General features: G+C 44.6%; 2 protein-coding genes across 4 annotated transcripts; one reads left to right on the top strand and one right to left on the bottom strand.

Annotated features, from left to right (window-relative positions):
• Positions 1–244: 244 nt before the first annotated feature.
• LOC103651161 (protein ALP1-like) lies at positions 245–1,749 on the bottom strand. The gene is made up of 2 exons (XM_020551173.2): positions 841–1,749; positions 245–758 (listed from the first exon to the last, which is right to left on the bottom strand). Exons 1-2 carry the CDS (start codon positions 1,631–1,633, stop codon positions 328–330), a joined length of 1,224 nt encoding a protein of 407 aa, XP_020406762.1. The 5' UTR covers positions 1,634–1,749; the 3' UTR covers positions 245–327.
• A 4,171-nt stretch (positions 1,750–5,920) lies between these two features.
• Positions 5,921–23,159, top strand: LOC100381627 (Subtilisin-like protease SBT2.1). 3 transcript variants are annotated; one of them, XM_008674849.3, is made up of 10 exons: positions 5,921–6,799; positions 11,813–11,966; positions 12,365–12,762; positions 13,298–13,393; positions 13,479–13,551; positions 20,514–20,796; positions 20,881–21,212; positions 21,424–21,694; positions 22,067–22,348; positions 22,461–23,159. In XM_008674849.3, the coding sequence occupies exons 1-10, from the start codon at positions 6,522–6,524 to the stop codon at positions 22,871–22,873; spliced, it is 2,580 nt and encodes an 859-aa protein (XP_008673071.1). In that variant the 5' UTR covers positions 5,921–6,521; the 3' UTR covers positions 22,874–23,159. The 3 variants fall into 3 exon arrangements, with proteins under 3 accessions (XP_008673071.1, XP_008673072.1, NP_001348388.1); XM_008674850.3 differs by having other exon boundaries at positions 6,115–6,322; NM_001361459.1 differs by having other exon boundaries at positions 6,201–6,802; positions 22,461–23,119.
• The last annotated feature ends 681 nt before the right edge of the window (positions 23,160–23,840 follow it).

The raw sequence follows: 23,840 nt of genomic DNA, 5'->3' as shown, positions 1-23,840 counted from the left end.
CTCCTTTGCGTCGGAATGCGGTTGCCATGACGAGCGCTAACAATGGGCGTGTTTGGTTCGGCTTTTTTCTGAATAGCTTTTCTGAAAAGCTGGCTGTGGAGAAAAGCTGGCTGTTGGGAAAAGCTGGTGGTTAGAATTTAGGTGTTTGGTTCGCCAGCTGTGCAAAAAAGTTGTTCGTTAGAATCTAGGTGTTTAGATACACAGATTCTCAGATTGCAGATTCTGTTTGAAGAAACTATACACATTAACACCGAACCAACAAAAGGTCATTACATATAATTAGTGGAGTTCATTACAACATAACTACCGTTAAATTTACATATTTAACTACGACACTAATGCATTAGCAATTGCATCTCGAAATGCACTCATGTCTAACTCATCAGATGTGCTAGAACTACTCTCACCTACACATACATCATGACCAAGGCTATTAGGTCCTAGTTCATCAAAGTCTCTATCGTGTAGAGCACTGTCTCTAATGAAGTTATGCAATGCCATACATGCAATAATTATCTTGGATTGTTTCTTAAGCGAAAATGAAGGAAGACTTAACAGAATTCTCCACTTCATTTTAAGCACACCAAAAGATCGCTCTATAACATTGCGTAGCGACAAGTGTGCATAGTTGAATACTTCTTTGCTCCCAATAGGTTGCCTCGCATTTTGCCATTCTGCAATGTGATACTTCTGACCCTTATAAGGTGCAAGGTACCCCTTTCTATTTGGATAACCTGAATCCACAAGATAGTATTTACCTACACAAACATAATTATACAGTTCAATACTTAAGACATAAATGAATATCGTATGATACAAAAGTACGACATACTTATTTACCTTCAGGTGGATGGGGGAACTTGTCCGCATAAGTTATCAAAGTATCTTGTAATACTCTAGTGTCATGTACTGAACCTGGCCAACCTGTGACAACAAATGTGAACCTCATATCGAAGTCACAAACGGCCATTACATTCTGTGATGCGTAACCGTGGCGACCAATATATTTGGGTTGCTCCGAGGCCGGTACAGACGCTGGAAAGTGAGTACCATCAATTGCTCCTATGCAATCCTTGAAGTGGGGCCAAAATCTCCCCTCTAGCAAACGAGGATGAATCTCTATGAAATTTGAGTCTTTGGGCTTGATTACGTCAGCTGACATCTTATGTAGTGCATTAAGTACTTCACTATACTTGCGACTAATAGTTTCCAATGAGTGACCAAACTTATTCCTTATCTGCCTAAATGATTGTGGACCCCCACATGCCCACAAGAAAATACCTAGAGCTTCCATAGTACTGACACCACGGCTTGGAAGAAGACCATAACTTTCGACCAAAGTATCATGCAATCGTCTAAAAACAGTACGTCGCATGCGAAACATGTCAAAGCAATCGTTACTATTCTCCAAAGTTCGCTCAACCCATTGAATACCTGTTTCAACCATTGTTCTTCTAGAAACCTCACTGGAAGGCCTGCCCCACATGTCTACAACATATAGGGCAACAAGAAATTCTGCATCTCCGTCGTCCGTGTTATGATCATATGTGTGTGCAGCAGGGTCACCCATCTGCATGCACACAAACAGCAGGCACATATTCATGTATAGGCACAGTATATAAGACACATTCATGTACCATAGGTGACACGAAGTTCACAGATTGACTTGTTCAGAAACATACAACTCTGATTATTCAAATACATGTTCAACTCGAATAATTGCAAAATTGTTCAAAAGGGAAAATTATGCGTACGACATGTTTATTTTGTAACACGACAAGACTGATAACAGTGAGACGACTAACATGAACAGCAACATAATAGCGAACATGACCCTCTATTGTCGGACGACCACCACTAAGTCGACTTTTTAACATGTATCTCGAAAGCACTGCGCAGCCAAGCGTTCCTTCCTTCTTTGGTCTTCAATGTTGCAAATACATCTCTAAACTTTTTCTCAATCAACAGATGAGTGGCAAACAAATGTAGGTTGCTGCCTTCAGCTGCACCATCATCGATCACTTGTTGCAACTGCGCATTAACCTCAACACGGACAGGGTCGGTCTCAGCAGAGGTGATGGACTTGTTAGTGGTCATTGAACGCGACTCAAAAGCCTCGACTAGGCGTTTCATGTACTCTTCCCTCGTATCTTTTTTCTTCTTTGGTTTTGGAGAATCATGACGCACCTTACGTTTCCCAGTCGCATTTGAGCATGGGTCAGGTGTGCTATTTTCACGCCCACCTAAAGTGGCTTCGACATGATCATCAGATGATGAATTTGCATCCTCGACGCCAGGAACTAGGGTTGTTTGATTTGTGCAGATAATGGGTCCAAACATAACCTTTAGCTCGTCCTCATTCTCTAGGGGGCAGTTTTGAACATAATACACCCTGACATTGTCTGCAGCAACATGGTATTTCCTACTTTGAGATGGCCATTACTATTGTTAATCTAAATTTTTTTAAAAAGTCTACTTACTTCATTTTGCTTAGCCCACCACTCATCTGGAGCACTGATTGAACCAGTATGAGGATCGCGACCAAGTCCTGTAGCCCTTTCATTAAGAGTTTTCCACTGGGTGAACATTCTCTTTAAGGAGTCCCACCTATTCTTCATTTGATCCCTGGTGTAAGTGCGACCAGTGCGTTCCTTAAACTTCCTTGTGAGGTTAGCATACCCTTCGGCATTTATAAATTGTTGTGGCCTGTTCCGTGCATTGACCTCTTCTACACAAATTTCTGTATAAATTTTTGTGGCTCTGCTATCCCACTTTGCAATCACTTTGCCAGACTTGTCCATCTAGTGTAAAACAAGTGTAGACGATTGAAAATACGTATTGAAGTGCACTTAATAAGAAAACACAATGAAATGGTAAGGGACCATAATAACATAAGGTAGTACCATAAGGAGTGCCATTGGGTTTTGTCATAATTACATATATAGACTTAACAAATTAAAGTCCTGGTGGACAGAACAACACAGGGATTACTATAGACCTGCGCATTAAGCAAAAGGCTGATCTATCCCTGTTACCCTAACACCTGAGTCCAAGGTTCACCATGGTCTAACTTAAACCTCATTGTCACTAAACGAAGGCATCTGGTCTGAGTCATATTCTAGACCCCAGAAGTGTTCGAAGTGCTCCGCAAAGTCCCAATCTGGACTAAGGTAGTCGTCAGCTGGGGGTGGTGAGGACAAGGCTGACGGTTCGTAGCTGCTGTCACCCGGGTTGTTAACGTTGTTAATGTTGTCCAAATTCTCTTGCAACACCAGAGAGTCTTGCTCAAGCATGCAAGCTATGTCCTCCAATGCTACGCGAAGTTTGGTAGCGTCAAATGAGGTCAACTCGCGTCCTGGACGGATTGTTTCCCGAGCTACGACAAATATCTTGTCCGCAATCTCTTGCATCCTTCCAATTGCCTTGTCGGCTATGGAGTCTGCGGAATCCATCTGATGTGGATTTAGGTGGTTAGTGTACTAGACAAGGGGACAATGTACTAACTTCCATGTATTGACATGAAATGGGTGCTAACATGAACAAACTGAAGTTGAAGAAACTAACATTGAGGTACTAACATAGACAAACTTTGAAATAAACCCTCTTCAAATAATATGGCTTAAACAGATCAATGGTATCCCGTTCACCGAGAACTTAATTTGGTAACACCTCTTCTATGATCACAATTAATTAACCAACAAGTACATATTGACATTACCTTGCCTGCAGTGGTTGTTGGAACCAGGAGAGGAAGAACCCGAGTTGGTGGGGAAATTCTGAAGTGTACATTAGACAACAAAAACGTTAGTACGTCGCTCCAAACAAAAGTAGTGAATAAACTAGACATGGAGACAATGTACTTAAATCCAGTAATTGAAACGATTTATTACCTCGACTGCTAACAAACAATACTATGTTTCAAGTAACAAAGAAATAAATAACAGTGCAAAACACACTTCAATGGTTTGTCCTAAATGGTGACCAGAAATAGTTAAACTGCTAGGAGTTTAACTATGAACAAACTGAAGTTGAAGCATCTCTTCATACAACAAATCACACTTGCTAGGAGTCAATACAGGGGGATAAACTCTTAACCACGGACGTGGATGCAACCTATACCCTAATCAGTTCATGGGGGACGATTGGATACGTAACAGCTAGATACGAGAGATATCCAAACAAGGGCGTCGGCGGAGGAGATTGAAGAGAGGGGCGAGATGGAGGAGAGGAAGATGGTACCTGGGAAGACGAGGAGATGCGATGGCGGGACGAGTCGCAACTTGAAGATGCTTGTGGGATTTGTCGAAGGAGTTGCGGAGCCGCGGTCACACCCCTAGAGAACGGAAGGGTCACGAATGCATCGAATCACCGACACGGCGGAGGAGCAAGAAGTCAGGTTCGCCATGGATGAGAGGAAGAAAGCTTACCTGCGAAGACGACGAGCGCGGCGGCGGGAGATGCGATGGGGGACGAGACGGCCGTCGCGGGCGTCGCGAATGAGAGCGATTGCGGGAGATGTGATGGGGAGGAGAGCTGCGGCGGCGAGTTGCGACGGGGACGCGTGATGGCCGCGCTTGCGAACCCTAGCGAAATGAGGGTGGCTTTCCGTGGAAGCGTCCTCAGACCCGCTTCTGGCGTCGCGTAGGCGGGTGGCTTCTCATCGAAGCGCGACGCGAATAAGCGGGAGGAGAAGCTGCGCGTTTGGTAGCCGCTTCAGCTTCTGGCGGCCAGAATCCGCCAGAAGCTGAACCAAACGGCACCAATGTCTATTCAGATGGATTGTGAATGTTTGATTTTTTTCTCTCGTACGAATGCAAGTGCCGTGCCGTACGTGAGCTGAGTTGGAGGAGCCGTGTCCGTGTGGGAGCATGGGAGGCTGGGAGCGTTGGATAGCGAGTTTCCACGCGTCATGCATCGGCAGGTAGGCCGCACGGTGATGGCTTTGCGGCCCTGCCGTGTGCAATTTTTTTTCCCAATTTTTTCCGTTTTTTCAGGTAGTAGCATTTGCAATATACATAGTACTAGGATTAGGATACCCTTTGTTGGATGGTAGAGCATTACAAGGTTTGAACGATGTATGTTTTTCAAACAACACTGTAATTGTATCACTTGAACCGTCCGTACCGATCCATGATGCAAGGCGACGATGATAGATTGACGATGATAGATTGGATCTTCTAGTACTGGCTGCCGTTTTTAAGTCTTTATTTGATCGTGTAAAATAAGGACGTGACACTGTATATAATACTATTTAAGGCTGAGTCCAGTGCACAGCCTCTCTCTCGCCCCTGCCACGTCAGCTCTCGCCTCCACTCTCGCCCCTGCTGCTCCAGTGCACAGGCTGCAGCAGGCTACAGCCTCAGGCTATAACACACGTGGACCAATCAGAAGCCGCCACTCACTGTCGCCCCTCGCTCTCGCCCGCGAAGACGCCATCGCCAACGCGTCGCCCCGCTCTCGCCTGCCTATCGCCGGGCGGTAGCAGTAGCGCCCGCCGGGTCGCTCTCGCCCGCCTCCAGCCCCGCTCTCGCCTCCTGCTGGGCGCTATCGCCCTCACTATAGCCTGCATTGGCACCAGCCTAACACTGTTTATAAAGTAGAGTTTGAAATAAAGGACGTGATAAAATTTGAGATTTGGGAGCTGCTGAAGATATACTTGCGGAAATATTTTAGCTTACATGAATCGTGATTGAACCCAGGTTGTGTACCGAGTGAAGCTGGCTTGGGACTCTTGCTTGGGAGCGAAGGCTTGAATCAATGCACGCTTCTCGAGGCTGTAGAAAAGCCGAGGTCTCACTTTCAGGTCAGGTCTCCCTCCCGGCCTCCCCTATGTGCTGTGGCTGGGCTGTCAGGCTGTCACTGACCTCTTGTGATTTGTGAATCCTTCTCGCCAAGACGCCAACAGGCAACAGCCCAACACATGGAAAAGAGAGCTGCAGAAGCAGACGCCCAAAACCGCCGTACTCCATGCTCCTACTGCTGCACTACTGCACTAGTCGGAGTACCACACAATACGAGAGTGGCCGGTCGCACTGAGCAGCGCAGCACACTGCAAACTGTAGTAGTGTGATGTGTGACAACCGAGCTGGAGCCTGGAGCTGGCGGCCCCTACTCGCTGAAGACCGGAAGAGAGGGCTCTGGTCGTTACACGAGAGGGTTTTAACGGGGAGGGGAGGGGAGGGGAGGGGAGGGCAGGGGAGCATTGGTAGCAGCAGTATTCTTTCCCTTCCTGCTCGATGCATCCCTTTCTTCTCTAGCCTCGCAAAGTCGCACTCTTTGGGTGTTCTCGCCTCCTCCTCGGGCGACGCTGCCGCCGGCGGAGGTGCACTCCCTGTCTCCCTCTGACTCCCTCCCCCTCTTTCCCTCGCCATTAATTTGCCGCCTGCCATCCCGGCCGCGCTTCAGTACGCCTGAAAGTTCGGTTTTGGCTCCCATGGGCGGTGGACGCAACTAGCATTTCTTTCTTGGCGGTTCTTGGTGTCTTGTGGTTGTGGGGGTGGGCACCGAGCAGCTTCATAGGAATGGGGGTGGCGCGGAGGGAGGAGCACCGGGCGGCCGCCGCCGCGTTCCTGTACGCGCTGACGGTTCTTGGGGTGTTGGCGGGCGGCGCCGGCGTCCGCGCTTTCGAGGACGGCACTGCGGTGTACATTGTCACCATGAAGCAGGCGCCGGTTTCCCACAGGCGACTTAACTTGGAGAAGTTCGGGAGCAGCAAGGCTGCTACTGCCGTCGGCCGCGGCGGCAGCGGAGGAGGAGGAGGAGGAGACACCCCGACCACCAGCGTCCTCAGGAAGCCGAGGTTGTTCTTTGTCGAACTTTACTGATTGTTTGTATTTTTTTTTTGTTCTACAGCTATTATATGTTCTGCATTTTGTCGCTTCGGCGTTTCTGATGTGATATGCAAAATTTTACCGAGTTTTGAGCTTTCTTGATTGTGCTGTAGTGGAGATGATTGAGTTGCTCCATCGCTCATACTTTTAACCTGCCGACAGATCGTTTCGCTGCTGTAAAATTGCTGGTTACATTGGGGGTGGCGGTGTCTCTAGTTAGACTATTTTGCCGCGTGAATTGTATATGGGCATGGGATTTGATCCGACCAGAACACTGTCACACCAGTAACCGCGTGAATGGTATATGGCCATATGGCCCTTTGCTGCTGTTGATACATAAATACATATCATCAACATAGCCTTTAGTCCCAAGCAAATTGAGATAGGCTAGAGTTAAAATCCAACAAGAATTCACAAAATAAGAAAGAGAGAGAAAGGGGAGCGAAAAAAGCTTTTGAGAGCACTAAAAGGGAAAATGCCTAATCACGGTTCGGGCACGTGGATAGCTTCTTTCCAATCACTTCTATCCAAACACAACTCCTTTGGGATATTCCATTCCTTCAAGTCCCTTTTGATTACCTCCTCCCATGTCAAGTTTGGTCGCCCTCTACCTCTCTTCACCGGTGTCTCTGGGGGTCTCCGGTGGAAATGCCCAAACCATCTCAATCTCAATCGGTGTTGAATAAGCTTTTCTTCAATTGACGCTACTCCTAGCCGATCGTGTATGTCATCGTTTCTCACTCCAACGCAACATACGTATCTCTGCGACACTTAGTTGTTGGATATGTCGTCTTTTAGTAGGCCAACCCTCAGCGTCATATAACATAGCAGGCCTAATCGTAGTCCTGTAGAACTTGCCTTTCAACTTCTGTGGCACTCTCTTGTCACATAGGTCTCGACGCCATTTTATCCACCCTTTGATCTTATGGCTAACATCTTCATCAATATCACCATCTCTCTGTAGCATCGATCCCAAATAACGGAAGGTGTCATTCTTTGGTACTACCTGGCCTCCCAAGCTTACATCTCCATCCTCACTAATTGTAGTACCAAAGTCACATCTCATATACTCGGTTTTAGTCATGCTAATTCTAAATCCTGTTGACTATAGGGTCTGACGCCATAACTCTAGCTTTCTATTTACTCATTCTCGTTTTCATCTACTACAAGTACATCGTCAGCAAAAAACATACACCAAGGGATATCTCCTTATATATCCTCGTGACCTCATCTATCACTAAGATAAATAGATAAAGGCTCAAAGCTGAACCTTGATGTAGTCCTATGTTAATCGGGAAAACATTCGTATCACCATCAGTTGTTCGGACACTAGTCACAACATTGTTATACATGTCCTTGATGAGCGTAACATACTTTGTTGGGACTTTATGCTTATCCAATGCCCACCACATGAGATTCCTAGGTATTTTGTCATAGGCCTTTTCCAAGTCGATACAAAACATGTGCAAGTCCTTATTCTGCTCCTTATACTGCTCCATGACCCGTCTTATTAAGAAAATTGCTTCCATGGTTGATCTTCTAGGCATTAATACAAATTGGTTCATGGTGATATGCGTCATTCCTCTCAGGCGATGCTCAATAACTCTCTCCCATATCTTCATAGGGTGGCTCATGAGCTTAATCCCTCGATAGTTGGTACAACTTTGAATATCTTCCTTGTTCTTGAAGATTGGTACTAATGTACTTCTTCACTCATCGGGCATCTTGTTTGATCGAAAAATATGGTTGAACAACTTGGTTAGCCAAACGATAGCAATATCCCCAATTCATTTTCACACCTCTATTGGGATACCATCCGGTCCCAGCGGCGGAGCCACAGCCCGGCATACCCGGGCATGTGCTCGGGCTTGCTTCACCAATGGGCAGACAGGAAGGCGGTCCTAGGCACGAAAGCCTCGTGTGGCTCGACGCGCAGCTGGAGCACAGCGTCATGTTCCTCTGCTGGGGGAGGAAGCGTAGCATCATCGTCTTCGTGCCCTTCTCCTCACTCAGCTTCAGTGTGCACAACCATCTCGTCGGTGCCCAAGCTTGGCATTTGGCCTGGCTTCGCCACTGTCTGGTCCCATTGCCTTGCCCCCTTTCATCCTCTTTAAAGCTTCTTTGACCTCTTACTCTTGGATCCTGCGAACAAAGCATCTATTTAAATCATCAAAGGAGTCATCCAATTGGGTGTCCATAGTCTCATTCTCACCATTAAAAAGATTGTCAAAATACCTCTGTCACCTCGGTTTGATGTCTTGTCCTCTCTTCAAGAGTTGATCTATCTCATCCTTAATGCATTTAACTTGGTTGAGGTCCCTCGTCTTCCTTTCCCAAATCCTAGTCATCTTATAGACATCCTTCTCCCCTTCCTTTGTACTTAGTCCTCTGTAAAGATCATCATAGGCTCGACCCTTTGCCTCATTCACAGCTTGCTTTGCAGTTTTCTTTGCCACCTTATACCTCTTTATGTTGACCAAGCTCCTGTCATGGAACAAGCTCCTGTAACATTCTTTCTTCTCCTTTATTGTCTTTTGAACGTCCTCGTTCTACCACCAAGTATCTTTAGGTTCACCTCTGCTCCCTTTGGTCACTCCAAACACCTCTGACCAGAAGCGGATCTAGACAAAATAACTATTGGTGTCATCTCCATTAAGTTATAGTATCATCAATTCATTTAAGTGCTAACAAATATACATTTTAATGGAGATTACTAAAATCTATTGGTGTCACATGACACCATAAAAATGGCCTGAATCCGCCCCTGCCTCTGACGCCACCTTCCTAATACAAGTTGCCATCTTCACCCACATGTTGTTTGCTTCTTCGGACCAAGCGCCCTCCACAAAAACTTTCTTTAAAAACTTCAGATATCTCCCCTTTGAGTTTCCACCACTTTTGTCCTTGATACATAAATACATATAACCCCTTTTAATAGTATCATCCTATGCCGCTATGTAGTCTACAACAGAAGATGGATCTTGGTTCAAGTTGGAACTTGTTATTTATTCCTATGGTTTTCATAGTAATTTATTCCGATGATTTTGGTCCCTACTTTTTCTTGTTGAAATGATGTAGAAAAACAATCTAACAATTTTTTTCGCGAACACGCTGGAGAGCTGCGTATTAGTATATTAAGAAGAAGAGTAAAGGCTGAGAACAGACCAAAATACAAGGACACTCATCATGGAGGACGAAAACACAAAAACATAAAGAGACTCATCTATGGCCCTAAACACGACAACAACGACCTAGCCTTAAGAGAGGAGGCACATGCCATAAGCTAAGGCCATAGGCTTCTAAGAGCCCTAGCTCCAGCCATTCTTCACAAAGTTGCATCCTCATGAATGTGCTGAAGAATGGTGCCAGTGCTTGGGGCTATTCCATCAAAGACACAAGCGTTCCGATGTTTCCAAAGCCACCATGCCACTAAGATTACTATCGTATTAAAACCTTTTCTTTGAATTTTTGGCACAAGACTTTCTGTTCTACTACACCAGTCTTGGAATATCATATCCTCATGCCTAGGTGCCAACTGTTGCAGACCCACTTTACACAATACCCGCCACCATATGTCCCTGGAGAACACACAGGAAACCAGAATATGTTGAGTTGTCTCTTCTTGCTGATCACAAAGGAGGCATTTGTCATGGTGTTCCAACCCTCTACGAGCTAATCTGTCAGCCGTCCAACACGGATTTAGAGATGCAAGCCAGATGAAGAACTTGCATCTCGGGGGCCCAACTCTTCCAGATTCTATCAGCCGGTTCAAAAGGTGTTGTGCCAACTAGAAATCTATTATATGCTGACTTTGAAGAGTATAAGCCGGAAACACATGGGAACCAGCGGTGAACATCAGAAACTCCAGGCTGAAGCTGTACACCTTGAATTAAATCCCAAATCAGCAAGAAATCCCTAATAACCACTGTCGGCAGACTTCCAGAGATGTCCTGAACTCATCTATTTTCCATTAGGGCTTCCTGTACTGTTCTACATTTTTTGATTTTCCTTGGAATTCGGCTTACCAAGGAGGGGCAATAGCCTCAATTGACTGCTCCTGCAACCATCTATTAGACCAAAAAAGGGTTTTAGCACCATCACCCATAATGGAAAGCACTGAAGCATAGAAAAGGGCTTCAGCATTGGGGTGTATTCTTATATCAATCTCTGTCCAGGGTCTTTCTGGCTGAGTTTTTTTTTGAGCCAAAGCCACCTCATGTTCAGTGCCCAACCAAGAATCTCCAGGTTATGAATGCCTAACCCCCCAACACTTAGAGGTCTGCACACCCTAGTCCAGCCAACAACACAATGACCACCCTTTATCTCTTTCCTGCCTTTCCACAGAAAACTTCTACGAATCTTGTCGATGGCCTTGAATACCCATTTAGGGCACTGGAGGGTGATGAGATGATATATTGGAATGGCAGTGAGAACGGATTTGACCAAAGTCAATCTCCCTGCAGGAGTAAGCATGCAGATTAACACCTAGGCAATTTATCAGCCACCTTATCTATAAGCTCTAGAAAAACATTCTTAGGAAGTTTTTTAACATATAGAGGGAGTCCCAGATACTTGCAAGGGAAATCCACCAGACGGCAGGGAAACATCTCCTGTGTAATCCCAATATGTTGATCATTACAGTGAATAGGCGTCAAACTACATTTGTTAACATTAGTTACCAGTCCTGAAGCCTCCCCAAAACCATTCAACAATTTCTGACATAGTTGACATAGTGATCATTTGTTGCTATCTGGGTGGTTGTTTAGAAATTGGTTATATATTTTTCTTGTATTGGTCGATGTTACAAAATACTCATGCTTAGATGGAATTGGAGACTGTCTTCCTTTTGGCCATTTTGTTTGTCAGGGATATGCTAAAATGAAAGCATGGCTTTCAATTGGTTGCATTTTCCCTAAGTCTCTGGTGTCTCTTGAATGTGTTTTACACTTTTACTCTCACTAATGCTAACTATGATCATGCAGACAGAGTTCACCCAAACCTATGAATTATGGCTCATATATTGTTCACCTCCAAAAATCACTATTGAAGAGGACTCTAAGGGGAGAGCATTATGTAAAGCTGTATAGCTACCGCTACTTGATTAATGGTTTTGCTGTTGTCATTACTCCTCGGCAGGTATCCTATTTCATGTATATTATTTGGATTAGTTGATAATAGACATATGATAACATGACACTGCAAGTTCAAAAGTGATATATTTACTTTATGGATAAAAATCTCTCAGACTAAGCACCAAGGGGTTGGGAGGCTTTTTGATTATTGGATTCTGCATCAATATGATAAAAATAGGGAAATTCACGACAATTTATATATTGTTGATATCTGCAACGTTAACCTGTCTGATTTCATTTTTTTATGCTTAAAAACATTTTGTTTACTCATGACTTTCTACATTAATATTTTGTCATTTCTTAAATCTTAATTCTTGTTTTGTGGAATTACCAGTTCATTAGAAGATTATTTGGATTTATCCACCTCTTATTGCCATTACTTGTTTTCTGCTTGTACGAAAGGCAGACAAGCTATCCGGGAGAAAAGAAGTAGCGAATGTGATGCTGGATTACTCAGTTAGGACAGCAACAACTCATACCCCTGAATTTCTTGGACTGCCACAAGGAGCCTGGGTTCAAGAAGGTGGTCCACAATTCGCGGGACAGGGTGTTGTCATTGGCCTCATCGACACAGGAATAGATCCAACCCACCCTAGCTTTGCAGATGATCTATCGACTGATAGTTATCCAGTACCTGCTCACTACTCTGGCATTTGTGAGGTTACAAATGATTTTCCATCTGGATCTTGCAATAGAAAGCTCGTGGGGGCTCAGCATTTTGCAGCATCTGCAATAACTAGAGGAGTCTTCAACGCATCTCAGGATCTTGCTTCACCATCTGATAGTGATGGCCATGGGACGTAAGTAACTCCTTTCAAAGTTGCTACCTAGACAAATGTATCATTCTACTGACTACTGATGTTCTGTTACTGTGTCTATTGTACTTTGATCTGCTAGCTCCTAGTTGTGCAGACTGTCTATTATTTTTTGGTTGCGCACCTGTATGCCATAGAATTTTTTGTTATTCGATTATCAGACTGCATTTCTAATTTCTAATAATAGATCTAATACTAGACTTCACATGACATCATGTAATAATTCTTCAACCACAAGAACCCTATTATGTACATGTTTAACAGGAATTTACGTTAGTAGAAGATTGATTATATTGTTTTATAAGAGATCATTATCATGTAAGATGCATAATTTCTGTTAGAATTGTTGTTGCATTTTGTTATTTATTTCTGCATATGAGGGCACTCCCTTGGATAGATGCATTCTTAGTTCTAACTATGAGCAAATGCATTGAAAAAGAAATAAAAACCATGCTGTAGGAATCATGTGGTATTCCTTGAATACTTTTTTTTCTTCCGATTCTAAGATTTGTGTCTACAGGCATACAGCATCCATTGCTGCTGGCAATCATGGAATTCCTGTTGTTGTGGCTGGGCATCAATTTGGAAATGCAAGCGGCATGGCTCCTCGTGCACAGTAAGATCATTTCCCTCTGCTGTTAGGAAGGTAGCTATGATTATTTCCCAAATTAATATAATAAATTATTAAATTGTTTCTTCAGCATTGCTGTCTATAAAGCTCTTTACAAAAGCTTTGGTGGTTTTGCTGCTGATGTTGTGGCTGCAATAGATCAGGTATTGTTTTGCCATTTAGCTTCTTATAATCTGTCAGTTAAAGCACAAAAAACTGTTCTATCTCTCAATATAACCTTAATAATCATTTAGCAAACTTATACTAGCTAATTAGGCATCAGACATCACTACCATGGAAAAAGGATGAATCTATGTTTAGAGTTCAAGCGATGTTTTTTTTCCTCGAAAAATGCAGGAGAGCTGCGTCTCGTTATATTAAGAAGAAAGTGACTAAGGTCCAAGAGGACTAGTACAAAAACCACCCTATGGTGGCCAACAACAAGCATAAATAATACACTATAATATCCCTGTTGTTGTAGTGGGAGCATCGCAGATAGTTATACTTTATAAGAGGCATGATGGGGAGCCTAGGTCGGCAAGCCTATGTCCCATGGGTTTACATTCTAAAACGTCCTTGTAGCCGAAACTGGGAGCACAATGTGAGCATTCAGAATGGACCTAAACTCTCTAAAGATAGACGGCGACCATCCTTTGGTGAAGATGTCAGTATACTGAGACAAGGTAGGAACATGTAGGATGAGAATTTGAGAACTTCACTAAGAGCGATGTGTTCACGGGTGAAGTGTAAGTCAATCTCCACTTGCTTAGTTTGCTGGTGCTAGATGGGGTTGGTGGAGGTAAACGACACTGATGTTGTCAGAATAAACATGGGTGGCGCGGTGGACAGGGCAGTAAAGCTCCTCAAGAAGCTGGTGCAACCAGCAGGCTTAATCGATGCCATTGGCCACGACGTGATACTTGCCTTCAGCACTCGACCGACACATTGTCTGTTGGCGCTTGAAGGACTAGGAGATGAGATTGTCCCCAAGAAAGACACTATAACCGGAGGTGGACTTCTAAGTGCCAGGACAACCAACTCAATGAACGACAGATAAACTATAAGGTCGGTCGACGAAGTCTAATAAAGGTGGAGGCCAAGATTCAAAGTGCCCTTTAAATACCGTAGAATTCGCTTCATAGCAGCAAGATGAAGATCTCTCGGGTCATACACATGCAAATAGACTTGTTGAACAACATAAGTGGTATATGGGCGAGTAAATGTCAGATATTGCAAAGCATCTGCAATGTTGCAGTAGTGTGTAGGATCAGATGTTGGATAGATACGGGATTGACCAATTTAATATTTATTCAATGGTGAATTAAATGCAAAGGCTCACTTTAATGCTATGGTGCATTAATTCTTTAGTACCGTATCAGATATTCACGAAACCGTCAATCAACTTAAATAGGTGGACTGTGGGTGCATCTATTGAGAACCTGATAGAGGTTAAAGGGTTTGCCACACACGTGCGCGCGCCACTGTCGGGTCGGGCCGGGCCGGGGAAGGGCATGGGCGTGGTGTGGCGAGGTGAGGCCAGGCCAGGCGTGGCCGTAGATCGGACCATGGTCCGAGATGGTTCAAATGGTCGAACGCTTTTGCTCCCATGAATGGAATAACGTCTATTCTTATGACGTCCATTTCCACTCATTTATGGCGCCCATGGTTCAAACGGCTGAACGTTTTTGCCCTCATGAATGGAATAATGTCTATTCTTATGACGTCCGTTTCCACTCATTTATGGCGCTTGTTCGTCCGTTTCCTTTGCCTCTCTTGTCTGTCCTTCCTAACTGGTACATATATATCCGTCCTCTCTTAGACGTTTTTGCTAGAGATTCATCTTCCCCGTACTAGTTTTCTGCGAGCACATAGAGTTGGGAGAGCAGGCCTCCGAAATCACCGTCCGTTGAGAGATATCTGTCGGGTGTGCGGGCAATCAGATTTTTGGGGAGCGTCTTCTTCCTGGTGGATGTGTTGATGTTTGTCTTCCTCATCGTCTTCCAGGTGGTTGTTGTTCCTGGCGTACGACTTCTTCCCAGCGATCGTTCGACGAACTGCACTGCATACCCCTTCCCGCATCATCTTAGATCGGTTACATCGAACATACACATGAAATGTCTCATGTGAATGGAGCCACCAATGTCTTGAGCATTGGTCCCTCCACAGGGTACTCATTGTTCCATATTTTTGTGCATGTTGTTCTGCTGTTTACTACTACTATGAGTAGTTATGCACACATGCACATACATGTTATCACATATATTACACTGTTTTTCTGTATTAAATTAAAACTGGAAATGCCTAAATTTCTAACAATCCAAAAATCTGATGTTAGCCATTTTTCTGTTAGTGGTTTTGCTGTTGCGTTAAAACCAAGTGTACATGAATAGAGGGTATGATTGTAATCTTATACGAAGTTGTACACCGAGCCACCACTATAAATAAAGGAACAATGCCATGCACAAGCGAGCCCCCTCCCTAGGACAAAAAACCCTCCACCTCTAAAGTTGTTTATTTGCCTTCAAGTTGTTGCACCTATAGCTGAAGGTATTATTGTAACCATTTGTAAACAAAAGAAGAATGAAAAAGGTAAGCACCATAGTAAAGTTTTTTATGCATGCATCTATTCATGTTGCCTTCTTTTTAAATGTTATCACTGAATATAAAGCCTTTGTCCCCCTAGATTATCTTCCATGCGAGGATAAAAAACGGGGACGAAGGTCTCAAGTTTTTAATTGTGTTGCCATGTTTTGGTCTTCTTCAGGAATCAAAACAGGTGAACAACACAAGGGATGTGATGTGAGAAGCGAAGTGATTATGCCAAGCGCGAGGGGCTTGCTTCAGTCCATAGAATGAGCGATTCAGGCAACAAACATTATCGAGCCTCTAAAAGTCTACAAAACTAGACGGCTAAATGTAGTACACTATCTCGATCCGAGTGCCATGCAAGAATACATTCTTGATGTTGAGTTGATGAATAGGCCAGGACCGGGAGAGAGCCAAAGAGGACCATATGAATTGTGGCGGGCTTCACAACTAGACTAAAAGTCTCGTCATAGTCAATCCTTGGGTATTGAGTGAAACCGCGTAAGTCCCAATGAATTTTATACCAGTCAAGAGAACCATCTGATAGGAACTTGTGGTGGTAGACCGATTTGCCAGTGACAACATTGACTCTAGGAGGTCGAGGCACCAAGGTCCAGGAGCCATTCGCTTACGGGGCATTCGAACTCGAACTTGAATGCATGGCAACTTGCCAGTTCGGATCAGCCAGAGTAGACCAAAAATGTTGGGAGCGGTGAGAGGAACATCAACGTCGTATTGAGGTTGGCGATCCACCGGTTGATTGAAGCTGGACTTGGCACGGGTGCGCATACCGTGTGCATTGGAGACGGGCACGACGACCTATGGAGTCGTGGCTGTGGTGCGCTCGGCAGCACACCTAGCACCCTTGGCAATAACCTACAACAAGGTGTCCAAGGGGCAGCGTTGCGGGCCAGGCCGGTGGAGAGCCCAAAGGCGCCGCTGGCAACAACCTATGATGTGGTGTCCATAGGGGCAGTGGCACTAGGCTGGGGTGGCAGGGACAACCTGCTAGTTGGGGACAACATCTTGGTAGCACCAGGCAAATGAGCTGAAGTGGGTAGCTAAAGGTGCGTGTGTATCTCGAGCATTGCCGGAAGGAGGTGTACCTATATGCACAACACTAGGCCCAACGGGCATAGTGGAACAATCATCATCGCGCAAAAAGTCGAAGGTGCTAGGATCCAAGGGAGAGGTGGACATCGCGGAAAAAGGAAAAACCGACTCATCAAATACAACATGTCGAGAAACTATTCTATTGGAATGAAGGTTGAGACACCTATACCCTTTATGATTGGGAAAATAGCCCAAAAATGCATAAGGATGAGTAAGGGGAGAGCTTATGTGGAGCTAAGGATGGTAGGTTTGGGTAACAAGCTTATCCAAACATGCAAAGGTCATTGTAGGATGGATGTGTACCATGAAGAGCAAAAAAGGGAGAGGCCATCTAGTGTCTTAGTGGGGTGATGATAAAGATAGGTGGCTATGTGTAGGGAGTCAGCACACTTATAGATGAGATTAATACTGGCCTAAAAAAGAAGGGATCACACAATATTATTAGTGGTGTGAAGAACACGCCTCAACACGACTATTCTGCTAGGATGTGTATGGGCAAAACATGCGAAGGACGACATTGTTGGTGAGGAAGAATGTGCAAGTCGAGGTGTGGTATAACTCACGTCCATTGTCGCACGGACCTGCCTTGGTAGGGGAGCCCAACTGCATGCGCACATGTGCGGAAAATTAGGCAGAACACTAGTGTTGCGGCCCTATATTGCCGAAGATCCTCAAAACCCTTTGTTTTCAGATTGAGAAAGTGTGTTTTAGGCACAATATGAAGAATAGACGAAGCTAATCTTCGAATGAAGCAAATTTTTCTCATGTAAAGCCGAAGGTACATTTGTAATTGCTCGCTATATTGGAAGGAATAAAAATGGTAAGTATGGACATACGAAGATAAGTTGCATGTTCAACTCTTTATAATTATTTTCTTACCTTCATAAAATTTTATACACTTACCTTTCGTCTTCTCCCTTCAATTGACCTTCTGAGAAGGATTAATTGGGGGGAGAGTTTATGGTTTTATAACTTGTGTGGCCTTGTTTTTGATATCCTATAGCAATAAAAACAAGTGACCAACAACTAGGGTCTTGGATTTGAGGCGAAGGAAAAGTCCAAGTATAGTGGGTGTAGCCATCAAGGATGACAAGGTAGTACTTGTAACCGGATACACTGTTAATAGGAGATATACAAAAATCACAATGTATTAAATCAAAAGGTTCAGACACAAGTGTTTGAGATGCTGAAAGGAAGGCACACATGTCGACCTAACTGATAGGCATGACACATATGATCAGAGGTGCGTTTGTTACAAGAAATAGCATTGTAGCTGACAAGCTTGGACAAAGCATCATGACCAAGATGACCGAGGTGATGGTCCCAAATAATGGTGGAAGACACGATGGCCATGGGGGTGGAGGTGTTGGCTGTTGGTGGAAAGAGCGGGTAGAGGTCACCCGTACTATTGCATTTGGCGATCACGCTCCAAGTTTGTAGGTCCTTCACGGAAAAGGCAAAGGGGTCAAACTCGATGGAACAATTATTATGAGTAAAGTGACAAATGGAAATCAAGTTCTTAATGATGTTGGGTGCAAATAAACCTTAGAAAGAACCGAAGATTGTTGTGGCGTGGAAAAAGAGGATGGCCCAATGGAGGCAATAGGAAGCGAGGCCTCGTTCTCGACAATAATAGATGAAAGACCAAACGAAGAGTGAAGGTGAGAGAAATTAAGTATACTAGCAATGTTGGCCATGTGAGAGCCAACCCCCGAATCAACATACCACTTAGTTGCAGACGGCGGCGACGTTAGGGATATGGTGTTGAAGTTGTTGATCAATGATGATTGGTCCCAAGAGCCTCCCCGCCATTGGTGTACATGAGGGTTGTGGCGGTGGTTGTGTAGGCACGGTGTAGGCAGGCGTCGAGGCAACCATGGCCATAAGGCAAAACCTAGAGGAACGATGAGGCCTTGTGGGTACTGATGTCTGATGGTACTGTTGTGGCACAACGGTGAGAGCCACATGCGGCTTAAACGGTAAAAACAGGGGATGCATTATCGACCCAGATGGGGTGTTGGGGTTGTTCGAGTGCAGTCACAGCTAACGGGACATGGACCACCAGAGCCAAAACCGCCATTGCCAGGGGTGGCGGATTTGCCACCACTCTCGCTAAGGCGGTTGTTGGAGCACGGGTTGGAGCTGTCGAGAGCGCTGCCTAGTCCATCGGACACATATCCACATAGTGGGTGCTGAGGAGCAGGAGGCGCGACGACTGAAGGCGGACAATGGGGCATCCTTAGTGGTATTGTTGATGTTGATCTCTTCGAGGAAGAGTAGGGTGCGGGCCTCATCTCTCGAAAGCGTAGGGGAACTGCGCCTTAAATTATATTAAGAAGAGGAAAAGGTCTGTAGAAGACCGAATACAATAAAATTACAAAAAACGCTCCTTACGGAGGCCAGAAACAAGCATAAAGAAACAAATCCATGAGGAAGAGTCTTCAGACGACCGAGAACCAACGCATCTTCAATCGGAGACCATATAACAGAACCTGTCGTTGAATTTTTGGAGGAGTGTAAACACGAGGGTTTGATCGCTGACAGGATCCCTAGATTCGATGAGGGGCATTGGCTATCATTGTGAGGCAACGACAAAAGTCGGTTATGGACATCGCCCCTTGCTTGATCGTGTAAAACTCGACGGAGAGGAGAGCACACGATTTGCTTTGTCCAAGGAAATCGAATTTGAGAACCGACTAGAAAATGCGGGTGCTAGGGTTGCAAATCATGACCGGTCCATCTGCACCCATGTCGAGTGGTCAAGATTGACCACATCGATGAAGACGTGGTCTATGACTGCATACTTCCTAGAACGACGAGGAAGAGGGTGCACCACTGGTTGTAGTTGTTGACGGCATGATCCAGTGTGATGGGGACAAGCACCTTGATGATGAGAATGATGAGGGCCTACATGTGCATGGTCTTGTACGCATCGAGGGCAACGACGCGATCTTTAGTGGCCTTCTTACGAACGGCTTCAGCCTTGTGTTTGGCAGCCTTGCACTGTAGGCGGAGCTGCTTAGTGGATGCGTTGGGCGTCATTGGAGGCATGGCGCAATCTCCGCGGTGGAAAGAGATTGGTCACACGGGCCATCGAGGGGCTCAAGGGCGGCAATAGGGTTTGCAGAAATGAGGAGAGGTCATAGGAGCGGACCTTCTCGTTAATACCATTAAGGAGAATATAATTGATGTAATTAGATGAATGCATTCCATTGAGCCCTTAGGCAGTTTATATAGAGTACAAAACTTAAAATGCAAGACAACCCACAGATACATATGATATTCTATGATACACAATATATAAGCTACCAAATATATGCTAACATAATAAAGACCTACCAACCCACTAGAAGCATTGCAAAAGGCTGCAGTGGAGAAACCTGCAATTGACATGCAACACAAATAACTCCCTACATTGCATTTACAGGCAGCTGAAGATAATGTTGACATTATCAGCTTGTCCATTACTCCTAATCGGAGGCCTCCTGGACTCGCAACATTCTTCAATCCAATAGACATGGCACTCTTGTCAGCTGTAAAAGCTGGCATATTTGTGGTGCAAGCTGCAGGAAATACTGGTCCTTCCCCTAAAAGCATGTCTTCCTACAGTCCCTGGATATTTACTGTTGGAGCTTCTGCCCATGACAGGGTATACAGTAACTATGTTGTGCTTGGCAACAATTTGACCATTCAAGGAGTTGGCCTTGCTCGTAAGTTCCTTTGAAGTACTTTTTCTGTACAAATGTAGTTACCTCTATATAATTGTAACTTGTATTGATTGATTCTAAATACAGCTGGAACGGATGGTGATCCCATGTATAATTTAGTTGCTGCACCACATGCACTGAAGAACAATACAGCCAGTTGTAATGAAATGTCCCTTGGGGAGTGCCAAGATTCGAGTCACCTAGATGCAGATTTGATAAGAGGAAAGATACTAGTGTGCAGCTATTCTATAAGATTTGTGCTTGGTCTTTCTTCTGTGAAACAAGCTCTAGATACAGCCAATGATGTCAGCGCCGCAGGAGTTATATTCTATTTAGACCCATTTGTTCTTGGGTTTCAACTGAACCCAACTCCAATGCACATGCCTGGGCTTATAATACCATCATCTGATGACTCAAAGGTAGGGCAGCCAAGAGCTAATGCTGCAGCTCAATTATTCTTATTCTTTCTTCCTTTTTTGTTATCTTTTTTGGCTTCATGTTGACTGTCATATGATTTTTGACATTTGATACACAATCACTATGATGTCAATGCAACCTTACCCTTTCCCAGCAAAAAACTTGTAGGTGCAACGTTATTCCTTGCTGAATAACTGTAGCATAACATTGCAGGTATTTCTCACTTACTACAATGACTCCCTAGTGAGAGATGGGACATCAGGTCAAGTTGTTAGCTTTGGCGGAGTTGCTAAAATATTAGGGGGTCTAAATCCAAATTATGGAAATTCTGCTCCGAAAGTAATGTTCTATTCTGCTAGGGGTCCTGACCCTGAGGACAACACACTGTCAAATGCTGATATCTTGAAACCAAATCTAGTAGCACCGGGAAGTTCCATTTGGGGTGCTTGGAGTTCAGTTGGATTGGATTCTGCTGAATTTGCTGGTAATTTCTCTTGTTCTCGAAATGTTTTTGTGAACCTTGTGTAAATTGGCTTGTGAATTGTTCCAACATGGAAAAGATTTGATCAGACTATGCTCTTAACCTTGTTAAAATGGTACAGCTTTTTTAGATGAAGAACAGCAAACTGTAATGTTGAAAGAAAGTGTTACAGATATTGACTAGTTAATTCTCCAATCATTTAAAAATGATTAGAGAACCATTGCTGTTGGACTACCCAGCCACCCAAAAGAAGATTTTGCAATTACTATCCAGTTTTGTCATGAAAGCCCCCCCAAACCAAACTGCCTTTGCATTAGAGTCGAGCATTATAACTTTTGCATTCACTGATAGAGTCTGTCTAAAACTCTCTTCTAGGTGAAAGTTTCGCAATGCTCTCTGGCACAAGTATGGCTGCGCCCCATGTCGCTGGCCTCGCCGCTCTAATCAAGCAGAAGTTTCCTTCTTTTAGCCCAGCAGCTATAGCTTCTGCACTGTCCACAACCACAACTCTTAGTGACAGGCAAGGGAAACCAATCATGGCACAGCGAACATACAGCAACCCAGACTTGACGCAGTCTCCAGCGACATCTTTTGATATGGGGAATGGCTTTGTCAACGCCACCGCTGCTTTAGACCCGGGGCTCATAATTGATTGCAGTAAGTTCTACATTCATCTCCATTTTGTTTATGTCAAAAAGTAAAAGTATTTGATCCATACATGATGGAGGTGTCTATATCTACATAACTAACTTGTAAATTATTCTTACAGGCTATGATGATTTCTTCTCCTTTCTTTGCGGCATAAATGGGTCTAGCCCAGTCGTGAAAAACTACACTGGCAACAGCTGCGTGGCCTCCACCATGACAGGAGCAGATCTAAACCTACCATCAATCACCATAGCCGTGCTCAACCAAACAAGAACCATAACGAGAACGGTGATCAACGTGGCCGCTGACGAGAGCTACTCTGTCAATTACAGTGCCCCTAATGGAACTGCAGTTTCCGTGGTGCCGACGCAATTTTTCATTCCAAGCGGACAGAAGCAGCTCGTGACCTTTGTTGTGAACGCCACCATAAACAGCTCCACTGCGAGCTTCGGGAACGTTGGGTTCCAGGGTAACAAAGGCCACCGGGCGATCATCCCATTCTCGGTGATCTCCAAGGTTGTATACAGTTCCTGATGACTGATGAGCCGAGCTGATGCAGTGGATGCAATGCAAATGCAAATGCAAACCAGGGCCTGACTGATCCAGCGTATGCAGTGATGACTTGACTGCATGGAGGTGGAGCTTGCCTTTGACTAGAGAAATTTTTTGTTGGTTGTGGCGTGTACATTCTGAAGCATGTTGATGTAAGTAGCTGAGTGATTAACCAGTAACTGTAAAGAGAATGTACTGCCAGATATCCAGAATGGGAAATCCTTGTGCAACCAGAATGTTAAATAGCACTCTGTTGGGGTTTGATTTACCGATATGATGTTCGTGCGATAGCATCGTGCTTGATAGTTGATGCTTGGTATACTCAAGTATCTCGGCATAGAAGTAGGCCATGCTGACTATCAAACATGATCAGGCTAGGTGCTACCATGGCAAAGTCCGCTAGATCGGCTATCAACTCTGGTCAGCCCGGGTCCTCAAAGTTGGAGTTGGTCATGTCAAAATTAGTGGATCTTTGCTGTGTCGACTTAATCAGTCCGAGAGCACTAGATAGATAATAAATGGATCTACATGTGTTTACTGCTAACACATGAACAGCGGAGATTAAGGATTACCGTCGTGTAGATATTGGCGTGGCAATGGTAACTGGTCATCGGGTTGTTGCCGCTGTCCGTCCTACAGAAGAGGAAGGGCTCGTCGTCGAGGCCGCTATTAGAGTTGTCTCTCTTCTAGTCAATCCGACACCTAGACGATGGGGCTGTCTGTGGATTAGGGTTTAGATCCAGATACTAGTGTTAGTCTTTTCTGCTACCTCTTATCCTTTATATAGCGTCGTGTGACCGGGGCCTCCAACCAACGTCAGCATGGGTCCTCCCAATGGGTCCGTTTAAGGTGATGGATAGTTGTGTTTACCCAATCCGGTCAATGATGACCAGTTGTAGAGGACACACCCAATAGGACATGTCATCTTTTAGTGGCTTGTTTGGAAGAA

The sequence above is a fragment of the Zea mays genome, chromosome 3 (genome assembly GCF_902167145.1).
Source record: "Zea mays cultivar B73 chromosome 3, Zm-B73-REFERENCE-NAM-5.0, whole genome shotgun sequence".
Classification (NCBI taxonomy): domain Eukaryota; kingdom Viridiplantae; phylum Streptophyta; class Magnoliopsida; order Poales; family Poaceae; genus Zea; species Zea mays.
Note: the sequence above shows the minus strand (reverse complement) of the source record. Positions and strands in the feature narration are given on the sequence as shown.